At 39.8% G+C, this 13728-nt stretch overlaps 1 protein-coding gene across 2 annotated transcripts in view; it reads right to left on the bottom strand.

Moving 5' to 3' along the window:
- The window catches only part of PIEZO2 (piezo type mechanosensitive ion channel component 2), a 293385-nt gene that overhangs the window by 130547 nt on the left and 149110 nt on the right, over nt 1-13728 (bottom strand). For both annotated transcript variants that reach the window (XM_039549190.1, XM_039549191.1), the window contains exon 5: nt 3889-4051. In XM_039549190.1, coding sequence (XP_039405124.1) covers nt 3889-4051 — 163 coding nt within the window. The remainder of the gene's footprint in view (nt 1-3888; nt 4052-13728) is intronic.

Below are 13728 nucleotides of genomic sequence, written 5' to 3'. Positions count from 1 at the left end.
CTTGCCCCAGATTATGGGACAAAGTACAGACCCAGTGGTCCAATTTGCTTTCTAGGAGATCATGCACAAGAAACGAGCTTAAATGGGCAAGGTAGCAAGTGCCTTGGGAGGAAGTTGCATTGAAGACTACAACATTTTTTTTCAATTAAGATCAACACCTCTTCTAAAGTTTAAGTTGTGCAATTGCAGAAGGATTTTCCTTCCTGCCACTGTCACTTAAAACATTAGGCAATTCATCCACAGTCTCAAGAAAAGACTTCCTTTCTAATACCTATCAGACTGTATATACTGTATCTGCATTTTGGCACATAAACCACCATCTGCTCCAAATCAAAAATGTCGTACTTTCAGCTGCAGCTGGGAGTTAACTGTTCTTTCTTATTTTCTTCCACCTTTTACACCTTGTGACTGGCATTGTGCTTTTCGGCATTTGCAGCCCGGGCCTGTCTCCAGCTGAATTCACCTGCTTTAAATTTTCGGAGCCCTAATAAAAAGGGCCTGCAGACACGTTTGCTCCAAGTGTGCAACCATTTAGGGGTGGTAATGAGTTGGACTGCAGCCTGGTATCTGGCAGACCTTCCCAGTCCATGACTCACTGTTAATTAAAACCACACTCTTTGCTTATTCCTGGGATAGCGTTACTTACAAATAATTGAGAGTCTCACTGCCTTAGAGCTCCCTCCCCCAGTTCTGTTCTGTAGAATAAACTTTTCTGACGGAGATCTGTTTCCCTTAAAGTTGGATGCAGCGTAATGGAGAAAGACACCCATTTTTCAATGAATCCTCGTTGTTCTTAATTTGGATTCTGATACTTTTCCTTGTTTTGAATTGCATCTCAATCCACAAGCAATCTGATCCATCATACGTGAGGGCTGGTTTCTGGAGGCTACTGCCACGCCAAAATGCAGCACATGAACTGCTGCTCAACTGGAGGCATTTTTATGGCATGTCCATATATCAACTGAAATGTGATGGGCTCACACAGACCTTTGAAAAGGTCAATTTTAGCAGTATCAAACCAATTATTTAACAGGTTTTCCTATACAGAAATGTTGGAAGGAGCAGATAGATTAACCTTTCTTTTTTAATTAAGCCTATTATGATAGTATTTCACTCTCCCCCAAAGCAAAGAGGTCTGAGAATCATTAGATGTAAATAATTTAATGCAAGAAGGTAAAGCTGCAAGACACTGCTTTGGCTTGGAAGTGCCCATTTCTTGATTTATAAAACCATCTGTTGCTAGGCATCTATCAACCTGAAAAGTCACCTCTCTGATGGCTCTGCTAAGCCTGTTTAAATCAGCTGATGAATTCTTAACAAAATCTCCTACCACAAATCTCTGAGGTCTGGTGGCAGGAACTCTCAGCAGCAGCTCTTCAACTCTAGAATTGGTCTAACAAACCCAGGACTATCTCCCTTGGAGGTACAGTACCAAGCTCAGCATTTTTCCTGAAGTCTCTTTGTAGGACAGTTGTTGTTTTCTAATTCAATGGAGTTACACCATCAGTAACGAGCTGCACCAACACAGAGCCACAGGCATCGGTCAGCTCATGCAGAATTCAGAGAACTGGTCACTTACTTAAGTCTTCCCTTTTCCAGTGTAGTCTACCAAGAAAGAATTGAAAATTACATGAAACCTACACTGTTTGGACTCATTTTAGATCATGTCAATATTCTCCTGAATTCAGACACTCAGCAGCTTGCTCTGCATATGCATTAGGTTCCTTACAGTCAGTCCTGCCAAGTACATATTCCTAGCAGATTCAGCTGCTTCTGCCTCCTCCTCCTAACTAGCAGAAATACTTTCAGGATGTTATATGCAGACACCTAGAAAGAGAAAACTGAAGTTTGGAAAAACGTGTTTAATTGGTATTTGATTTTCCACTCTCCATTTCACTCAATCTTTAAAAAGCTAGCAGATTACTCTGATGCAGATTCATCACTTCAGCTGAAGGGCAGAATTCCTTAAAGTATTTGAGATCACCTCACATAACAGAAAATATTATCCCTTTTTAAAAAAAACCGCCTGTGATAGAACTTTGGGTGTCACTAAATCTAAACACAGCTGCTATGTTCACTAAATATTCTGCAATATATGCAGTTTATAGAACATAAATAGCACTCACTGGGTTTTGATGTGAAGAAGTAAAATGTATTTACACACATTTCTATTTGACCAGTATTCATATTTCTTTGCAGACAGAGTTTTTTTCTTTCCCTCCTTCTTCCCTTGTGGAATAGTCTTGCCTTGGCATTGAGGTAGCCAGTCCAGGACCAGCCCAATATAAAGCTACACTCTGTGCTATGCAATTAGTGTTTGTTAAATCTGTTTTTCCTTGCACTGTAGGGAAATGACTATTGAACCCTGCCTGGAAGCTAGCACCCATCCTCCCCAGGACACTGAGCTCCCTTTGACCCAGACTCCAGGCTCAGGCTCAGCTCTGAACCAAAGAAAAAGTGAATATCTAAACATCATCATCTGATTTCAGAGGAACCAAAGTATGCCCATCTTTCTTCTGAGTTTCTGCCATCAGATTACTCCTGTTTTGTGCTTGTGAATACTTTCTTTTCAGAAGATCAAGAGCACCAAAGAAGTCTGTTGGAGCTCACTGTGGTAAAATAAAATCCTTTTAAGAGGAGAGCTGAACACAAACCATGCTAATAAGCCACACTTCTTTCCCTTGCTGGGTATAGCCCAAGGTTCTAGCCTACTGCTAAATCCATTTTGCACAGCTTCAACGATAAAGCAGATTTAAAGCTGATAAAACCAGGTTCCAGGAGACACAAAACTTTGCATATGCACATCAGACCAAACCCTACATATCCTCCAATGCGCAGTTAAAAAGCTGCAACCTTCAGGCAATCCTCAGCTGCCAGGAGAGCCCATAAGAATTCCAAGTGCAACTGAGTATAAAGCAGAGTTCTGATATTGATCTCTCATGTGCTAGAAACTTGACCAGCTTCTGGCACTGCCACAACCCAGACAACGTGGCAACATGCAGAGAGGCCTCTTTTTACTCTGTATAGTGGCACCAAAATGGGCAACTGATCCCCCTAAGTACTTCACTCACTTCAAAGTTCAATTTCTATTTGAAATGAGCAAGTTGAAATTGTCTCCCCTAAAAATGGTGGTTGGAGAGTAAAGAAAAAAACATTCCACCCATATGTAAAAGAAGACAGAAAATGAGCCCCAAGCCATGCTAGACAGTCTGATAAAAAACATGTTAAGATTAGTAGTAGGAATTTCTCTGCACCCTGGGATGAATTCCCACTGTGGCTTTTTATACTATAAAATTGTTTTCCTCTTTCTGTGGGTTTTTCTGCAGATTTGGTATCTCTGCTACTCTTCTGCCCACTAGTAAAATACACAGCAAACACATCAACACTTCCAGCTAAGTCATTCCCCCAAATCGTTCTCAATCTCACTCAGCATGACCAAAATTTAGGTAACTCCTTCCATGAACTTAATACACAGTCTCTCTTCTGTCCTTTAAGAATAATTTCTGATAATCACTCAGATGCTGCTCTTACACTTGGATAACAAATCTGGAAATAGGAATGCTATCTAAGAAACTGAGCACTGTATGTAGCAGAACAACCTTTTCAGATTTAACCAGCAGCTCTGGTGAAGAACAGCTTGTTCCATTGGACTGTCAGGATTGTATGCTACAGGATTGAAAAATCCTGTAGCATATCTCTAACAGTTTTCATATTCTGCTTTGTTTTCTCAACATAGTAACTTTAGATTTTCCCACTTTAAAACAAATCATTTAATTTCCTGAAAATAAGTTTACTTCTTAACATAGCCAGCCCTCATGAAACCATTTCAGAACACAGGAATGCCAAAGCTCACTAAAAGGCATACAGATAGAAATGTGTATTTGATACCATCTCCTCATTTTCAAACTGCATGTTGCACTGTGCTGCATCCTCGGTTACTGGCTTCTGAAACATGTTGCGGCAGATGAGCCATATTGTCAGACTAGCAATGAACATCCCAATATCTGGTACAAATAGTCTGATCACGTTCCCAGCATCTGCTCCTTTCACACTGTATGGGATGAAAAAACAACAAAAAAAACAAAGAAACATTTGTTACTTCTAATGACATTTTCAACTGGAACAGAAAGTAAGCTCAAGGCAAAGAAAAAACCCCAAACCCCCAGTAATAAGAAAACTTTTCAATGTGGGAAATATGAAGATGATCAATGAACTCTAGACAGACAAATATTTTTGCTCTCCAGAAGTACAGAATACATGCTTATTTGCTGGGAGTTTGCACACTCATATTTTAGTGATACTTAGCATTTTGTTAACCCAATTCTGAATAAATTTTGTTGAGAGCAATGCAGGAATAACCTTTAAATGCAACAAGAAAGACTTCAGCTGAGTACCTGGAAGATCCATCTGTATGAAGCACAATCCCTTTACTGGCATTCTTTGGAAGGACAACAACATCCAGGTCCACCAAGGACAAGCATGTCTACCCAGACAAGATAGCATTCATGTCACCCTTAAGTGCGCCCTAATCCTACTTCCTGGCACACAGATGAATAACCAGAAAGTCTTTAATATTTTCACATGTTTTATTATGCTAACTGTTAATACATTTTATTCAACCAGACCATCTTAATACCTTTTTGCGTATTTAATCACTAGTATTTAAGTACAAATATTTAAATGCTAATTAATGTGTTCAATCCCTGCCAAGGAAACCTTTCTTCTCCTCTGAAAGATCTGTAAGAGTTGATGACTTTTATATAGGAAAAAGATTGCACTGTTTCACTGTGCAGACTTAATTGTTTATACTAGGAAATATGACTTTCTGGATTTGATTGTGGTGTCTGAATTTGGATCACTGTTAAAAAGGAGAGCCTGGATTCAGGTTTCATGGCACAACAAACAGTTTATTAAGCTGCTGAATGGACATACTAAACTCTCAACTATTGATGAGAGGATATAATCCTAATTATTTGAAAATGTGAAGTTAATGCATTTTAAATATGCAGCTGCAATTTCAATTTTATTTTTTTATAAGGCTTATGTCTGTAGTTAGTTCTGAGGACAGGTGAGGCATTGATATAGTTCCTTCCTGAGTGCACTAGACCAGGTCTTCATAGCCTGAACTAGTAGAAAACTTAATAGGTTGTTTTATAGATGCAAAGAAAGACGTCACCTCTGGCCTTTCTTCATCGCAGCTTTGAAGCCTAAAAGAAACTGTTTGTGAAGCACAACTGTTGTGAAACCTGCAACTGCTGTGATTAAATGCAGGCCTGGAGTATCAAAAAAGTCTCTAATGTGATTACAAACACAACCAGTGTCAAGAACCGTGGGGGTCTGCTCATATGCCCACGATCAAATCCAACATTTCCATCACTGCTGCTGACCCAGCTTTTCCACTGATGTGTATCTTGCAAAATAACATATGCTCAAAGTGGGATTAAGGTAAGAGATCAGAAAGCTGGCTTTAATGTTTGTTTCAACAGCTTAACCCTGAACAGTTATGTACTGCATGGCAGCTAAGTAGCTTGAAAATATTTCACTAATGGCTTTCAGTTGTACTAAAGCAGAGAAAAAAATTAAGTAAGTAATTGAAAGGCTTGCAAAAGAGTTAGATGGCAAAGTCCTTGCTGGACTTGTTTCTTGTGCCACTGGTAGAAGCACAGCATGCTGTGGAGTCAACTGGCCTAGGAGAGCATGGCCACTCTGGTTAACATTACAGAAAACCCTGGCTTGACACGAGCCCCTGCTCATTTTGCAGTACCGTGGCTCTTACTATCACTGAAGATTAGTCCAGGCTGCACCTTGGCAGAAAGAGGTAAAAAGTACATGTTTAATGAATCTTATTCCCATATACCCAGTGTATATGGATGTCATAATAACATTCATGATTTTTTTCCAATAATCCCGATCATCATGCTGAAACATGCCTCTTAAAGTGGTTTTACTAAATATCTGGGGAAAAAAGTCTGAATTCTTGATTCTCAAAGTTTCACTCGAGTATTTTTCTGAAAGAATTGAAATACAACCTCAATCCAGAATTAATTAATGTAAGAACAGTAGAAATTTGCTAGGATCATGTTGAAAAATGGGTCAGATTGCTTCTATGTAACACTTCGGTAAGTTATTTTTTTCTTTACACAGATCTGGAGTCTTAATTAATTGAAAATTTAAAATTAATTTTGCATCACTTCTGAAGCCCTTCAGATTCAACATGTGTACAAATTAAAAACTGGCAGCCTTCAAGTACTAGCACTTCTTAGTTGCACCAGGTTCTCCTTCCTCACATTGTACTCCCATGGAGCCATGCTGGGTCTTCCTTCACATATCCTGCTCCCCAGACCAAGGGGAGACCCCTGCGGGAGCCCTGCTTCTGGTGCAGCTCACATTTCTTTCCAAACCAAGTGCTTCTGATCTTTCAAAATAAATCATTTAGCATGTTGTTGTGAGAGATGTAACATACAGCTCAGGCTAGCAGCAGAGAGCCTGAACAGTGATACCTAACCACAGAGCAGGGAAAAATTCTACACATGAATAGTTTATTCACCAAAACCAGTCGCAAATGTATGCTGTCCCCTTTTCCCCATGAAAAGGAAAACAAATTGACCTCGGTGTGATAATTAAAAAGGAAACAAAAGATCACTTGAAAGCAGAGAAATGTATATTCTTCTGTAAAGCAGAATAATAAACTGTTTCATTCGACCCCAAGTAATTTGCTCCCCACTTTTTCACAGCAAAAGCTAAACAAAAATCAGTTATTCCCACTTGTTATCTCTGGCAATACAAAAAAGAATGGCAAATACTGCAATCATTCCACAAACATTTCTCACTTTATTTGCGCATTCACACATGGTCATATTTTGCATTTGATAACAGTCTATACGTTGTGCTCTTTCCTCCAAAAGAGCCTTTCAAACTACGAAGTTAAACAGAAGAACAGGAAACCTATTCAGATCTCCTACAACAACAGCTTTTTTTTTAATCCCTGCAAGAATCTCACGGTGTTCAATGAATTGGTCATAGCCCTTGATCTACAACTAGTAAAGCATAATTTATTCACCTAAACTAAATAATTTACCTACAGGGCAGCTTTAGTTGTAATAGATACCAGTGACTGAAGCTTATAACTCAGCCAGAAATATATTCTGCAGTGTAATTACAGTAAATGGCAGCTTCAGTTTTTCCTTCTTTCTTCCAGGATGCAGAAGAAAACAGGATGGGGACACGGACACACACACACACACACACACACACACACAAAGAATTAGGGGTTTAAAAGGGGTTTTTACTTTCCCTTGATCAAATAAATCAAATTGCAGACAATTTTTAAGAGAAGGGACTACTGCAGTTAGGGTTGCAAGAGTTCCTCTGTAACAAAAATAACCTCTGTAGGACAGAAGGAATTTAATGACTTTTGCATCAATACGTGAAACTGTTTTTTCATATCAACAGACTCCTAATACAGCTGTTTCCTCATCGGACAATGTGTTCCCCTGCTGATTTCAGCTGTATACTTCACATTTACTACTCTAGAAAGGGATCATCTGTATTTTCTTTGTATGTACAGAATTTTTCTAGGACAGTCTGACCCTGGTCTATTCCTGAATTTCTCTGGTGTTCAAGAAACTAAGCAAATTTTCCTAGTTTATCTGCATTGAGAATAATTTTAGCTGTGGATAAATGTTAAAACCATTCTCTTATTTCACGTACACTCACTAGTAGTCAAACAAAAAAACAAGTGCCAGCATAATGAAGTATTACATTCTTGTTTGGTGCTCTAGAAATCAGCATTTCAGTTTGCTTAAAATAAAATTTTCATTTTTTTGCTTTCTAGAATAACCGTTTCTCACAAATTACAATTTTTCATCTCCTACTGAATGTACAAAGCTTTGGTGAACTGTGAAGTGTTAATACTGCCATACCTGATTTCATTTCTTTAGAATGGCAGACACTAACTTCCTCTTTATTGAACGTTTACAGAATAAAACCAGAAATGAAGCAGAACTATTAGAATTAAAACTGCAGTGGTTTCAATTAAAAAAAAAAATATAGTAGCACACGTGAGACACCATGCATAATGTATAAAATAGTCCACATGTAGAAGGAATACCAACAGCCTTCAACTTTAAATATTTACTATTTCATTACAAGTAAACAAAAATGGGAAAGAACAGCCAGTCTTACTTAAACAGAACTAAAATTAATTCAGCATCAGCCATGTATCACAATGTTAAGCTTATGTTAGACAATAAATAAGATAATGCTTCCAGATTAAAGAACCATAAAAAGCTTGATTTTATATTGAATACTGGGTAAACGAAGTATTTTAAAGGTTACTTTTTATTGCAATTTTAAAAAGTTATCAAAAGTCTTATTCATGCATACTACATCTTTCCATATATGCATACATCTTTTCCCCCCTCAGGGGCTTTCTATAGCACCTCTTTACTTTCTAATTAATTTAATAAAACAAAAAAGGTAATACTGTATTAACAGTTTGCAAGCGATAAACTAAGGAAGAGATGCATGGATGCTAATAATTTCCATTCATCTGTTTGGTGACTGTGAAACATCTGATATTTCTAACTGGATCTAATATTTCAGAGTAATTAATGCACTGCTGTAGATGCTTACAGCTGAATTCCCATGGGCTTCATCTGCAACTGTAATAACTCAGTTTAGAGGTAAAACAGACCCAAGAACCATAAGCATGGACCCCTGGAAACATGGACTGGCAGTATTTCACAGGTGCTACGCAGTACTGTGAATGATTCATTTGTTTATCACTAGTATCCCCTCTGTGATCCAAAAATAGTGGGAACTTTGAGGATGCAAAAGGCTACTACTAACCAGATGGCCTTAGAGATGTGCCTGCTGAACTTTGCTGTTGGAAGAGGGTGTTGGGGACGGTTGCAGCTAGAAGATAGTTATAGAGGCTCCTTCTCCTCTCTCAGTTTGAAATAAGGATGAAATGTCTGATCCCATACTTACTCTGCTGGGAAACTCACACTTATCTGGGTCTGAGGATGGCAGGCCTGGTCTGAGCCGCAACCAGCACTTCAGTGAACGTAGGATGCTCACATATTCATGCACATATTCATACATTCATGCTGCCATACTTGTCCCTAGTGGCTCAGAAGACAAGTTTGCTATGATGTTGGTTCACATGGCAACCTTGACACCACATTCACGGCAAACCTGTGCCACGTGTAAGTTTACAGGCTGCTGAGTACTGGTAGGTCTGCCCTTAGTCCTTTCCCTATCTCATGTTCATCCACAAATTATATCAAATTAATTATATCACAAAAAAAATACAAACTTAGTAATATTAATATCCACAGTGCGGCGCATGCTCACTCTCTCTCTTGCACTGCCTTCATAGGATGGTCCTTTCAGTTCATGCAGAGCATGGCATGTGTTTTACCCAAAATACCTGAAGTTGCACTTCCAGAGAATATTGGTTGTGCAAAGTAAATGCGTGGGAGGAAGAGGGAAGCAAAAATGCATAGAAAACTACCTACAAAAATATTTAGCGTGCACTGACCTACCCAACATACAAGTTCAAAGGGCTCCTGAAGTATTTGCAAAATCTAAATCACTGCTTACAAACTATGTCTGCACGGATTCAAAAACCAAAAGTACACTTTGCTTTTTCAGGAACGATACCTTGCAATGAAGAACACACTCTGTATTGCAAAAGTGCTTAACCACGTATTAACCAAACATTTGCTTTCCAAACACCGCTATGCAGAGAGAGAGAGCAGCTATTTGAAACTAAATGTACATTGCCAAGATTTTGGTGACTGTTGCTTGCATAAAACATTCAACATTAAGAAATATGGGTATGTGCAATGCGTAAAACATTGGTTTGTGGCAATTTTTCTCTTTCTAAAGCACCCATTGTTTCTTTTTGTTCATTCATCTTCTAATAAAGGGCAAATTCCAGCTTGCCCAGGGCAGCACACAGAATATTTAAAATTCAGCAGGGATTTAGCAGGTATCACGCAAAGCGCTCAGCTGCACTATTGCCAGACTCGTGACAGCACAAGATCCAGCTCACTTTGCCCATGTCCCACAGCTCCAAATGTGGAGCAGGACTCATGTTGCACAGCCAAGAGGAAGTGAGCGAAATACCCTCCACACCCATGGCGCTGTGCGTGCCAGCCCCACGGCACGGTGGTGGAAATGACAAGTCCATCCGCTACGCAGATTATTTCAGGTCAGAATGGGAACGTGATCCTAGATGGAGGCAGAGCCAAAGTGAGCCAAAGTGAGAAGAGACCTGAGGACACCTCAGCTAAAAGTGAATTTTTGTCTTAACTGTTCAAAGAGACTCCTTGTTTCAACTTTGAACACTTCTCACACAGGCTTCTCACTTACGCAAGCATTGTATAAGGATTTAGCTTAAGCGTTAATTCAGTATTCATTGATCTCTGCATAACATTCCCAGTAAAATTTGTCCAAAATGCTCATAAATATTTGGTAACTGGCAGCAAAGTGTTTACATAAAGGCATACAGAGATCCATATGTTCCACAATAGTCCTGACTAAAAGAAAGCACTGAAAAGCCTGAAGCAGGCTGACATTCAGTGATTATTTCAAAACGTATTTTCCCCTTCTCTCCGCAGTTTTCATACTCTAGTTGGAGCATGAACAGATCATCACTTCAAACTACTTTTCATTTCATTATATTTCCAGCATATAACATAATCACAGAAAGAAAAAGACACATCTAGATTTTCCAGTCAGCTGCAGATGAGGAAGGAATAATATTTCCCTCAATTACAGCAACCAACATTGTAAATTACTGTCATTTTACAAACTATCTCCAATACAGAGGAAAAGCACACAACTACCAGGGGTTCAATTTGGAGTGCCCACTGCACTTCGGTGTTTGCATAGAAGACCCTTCCGTGACACAAGACCCATTCCTAATTTAAAACTATCCAAGTGAAAGATTTGCAGGGATGGGACCATTCACCCTCAATTCTTCCATATGAAACAGCTCCCAGTCTACCCTGCCTGCTCTGGACCTGCTCATCTTTCTCTTCACAGCATCAAGTGCGACAGGACAGGAAGCATTATCTAACCTTCCTCAGCACCACCTGCCTGAAAATCCCAGGGGTTTAGAGGCAAGAGAACACGGACATTGCTGGAAGCAGACTCCAGCCATCAGAGGCATGTGTACAGTATCTCCCCTCACCCCCCAGTTGAATTCCATTAAAACTGGACAAAGGAAACTGATCCACCCCTGGTGTACTTTGATCAATTCTACAGTGTCAATCAAAATAGAAGTGGAGCAGAAATCAGTGGCAAACTAAATGTCCCAATGCCATTAGATGTTGCTTCTAAGTTTTCTGTAAATGGAGCCTGTAACACAATCTCTGGGTGGCAAACACCCCACATCCGTGTGGGAGGGGAGAGGACTAGTCCCCTGCACTGCTTGATGCCATCTGCCCAATTGCTGGATGTGTGGCCACCAAAGATCTTTCTCAGGTGTGAGAGGCCACTGTAGTGTTTCGCCAGTGTGGGAGGCTCTTACCTTGTCTAAGCATTGGAAAAACCACAATTGCTCAGATCCAAACTGGGCATAAAGGAGCTGAAGTCAAGTGCTCACGCTTTTACCTCCAGGCTGGCTGGGTGCCCAGCGTGAGCACACTGCAGCAGGCTGCTCAGACCCAGCACAGGGTATGCTCCTGCTCCACCAGCCACAGGCTTCCTTGTGTTTCATGTGCCAATTGCTACTTGGAGATCTCATGTGACTTGCTCGTGAACAAAACCCAACAAAAACAAAATAAAACACAAAGCCAAACTGTTAAGCATGCATCCTAGAGAGTTTTTTGTATACTAATTGCAATGCTGATTGCTCTCCAGATTAAAACAAAGCCTGGCTCACATTCTGCTGCTGGTGGGTTTACCACTGTACTGCTCCCAGCTACCACTGTACTGCAGGAGGCTGGGCTGTGCCAAGAAAAACACTGACAACCGTCTCACAACTCAAGTGCTCAAACAGCACAGGCCATAAAATATCTTCTATCAGATGTTCCTTTTCTTTGAATCCTTAGGTTAAATGGCATGAGAAAAGTTAGCTGAAATTAATTTAGCTGAAAAGAAAATAAGCACAAGGGGTGGTAGGAAGCGAGCAACCTGAAAACTTAACACAAACAGTTGGATAACTAAGATTCATCCTGAATGGAGACGACTTCTAAGAGGGCCTTATGTCAATGCTGAGGCAGCCCAGACCATCAGATCAAGATGACACAATGACAGGCTTCAGAGGCACAAGGATTCTACACGGAAATTGTCCAAGCATAGAGAAAAATTTTCTCCTTACTTTCAGTTAGCAATGAGGACATATCTGAGGTACCAAATCTAACAGTAATGATGAAACCTCAGGCAAAGACTGCTCTGTCATCTTTTCCTTCCTTCTATTCCATGATACTCCTTTACTTGTCAGCATCTCTTAATCTGTAGTGACATGAAGTTACTCTTCTTTTTGCAAAGTACCTTGACTACTGTAGCATGCTGTTAGAAATGGCATAGAGTAATAATCACAGATTTTTCAGGTTTTGCTTTCAAAGTGGTAGAAATGAATAATTTTCTTGTTAAGTTATTAACAATATCCCTGTTATACTTCAGGCTTCATTCCCCTTTAATCTCATTGGGTTGCTGACTGCACATATGCTGCAGTTGTTAGCAGAAAGTAAATTTACCTATTTGATTTACATACCTGTGCCTCGTGATCTCTTATTTGTCTCCCTAGTTTTATCTAAGGCTCACCTGGGCACTTTATTAAGTCCTCTTGTTTGTTTAACCACTGGTGTCACATAAAAAAGATTAAAATCTGACTTCATGGGATTTGGGAGTTCTCCTGTCACAAATGTACAACCAATATAACACCCCCAGGCAGAGGCTGGCACAGAAGCACCAGAAAGAAAACAGGCATACTATGCACTGCTAACATTTGCTAGACTGACTGACCACCTTCCACAGTTCTCTCTTGAAAATCTAAGTCTCCAAATAAAATAGAAGATAATAGAATAGAACAGAACAGCTCAGTTGGAGGGGTCCTACAATGATCTTCTCGTCTAGCTTCCTGACGACTTTAGGGCTGACCAAAAGTTAAAGCATATTATTAAATGAATTGTCCTGATGCTTCTGATAAGGCTGGAGTCCTCAGACACTCCTCACAGGAAATTCCTTCCAGCCCTTACACCAGCTTTGTTGCCCTCTTCCAGAAAAGGACTTAAGCACCCTTCTTAAACTGTGGGACCCTCAAGCGCACACAGTGCTCAAGGTGAGGCTGAACTGACACTGAAAACAGGGGAAAATACTGGGTGCACCACAATCTCTTACTTTTTCTCTGAAACCACTGATTTTAATTATTGACATCCTCCTGCCCTAGACTACAATGAGCTCTACCTTAAAATAATCCATTTATTTATTTGGTTTCAGACTTCTGGCTGATCATATTAACAAAAAGAATCACCCTCTTTCTGCTCACTAATGAAAACTGTCCTCACATTGTCATATTATTAATATTCCATATTAAATTCAAAGGGCAATCAATGTCTTGAAAACATGCACAAAACTGAACCTGCTAAGTTAGAGCCTGTATCATTCCCAATGAGTGAGGAATGGGAATGGCATAAAAAGCCTCCCTTACTTGAAACTGTACCTCTGCAGTTCACCAGCATTACCAGAGGAAGTCCTAGAGTGGAGACAGGA

The sequence above is a fragment of the Corvus cornix genome, chromosome 2 (assembly GCF_000738735.6).
Source record: "Corvus cornix cornix isolate S_Up_H32 chromosome 2, ASM73873v5, whole genome shotgun sequence".
Lineage (NCBI taxonomy): Eukaryota > Metazoa > Chordata > Aves > Passeriformes > Corvidae > Corvus > Corvus cornix.
This window is presented reverse-complemented; position numbering and strand designations above follow the sequence as displayed.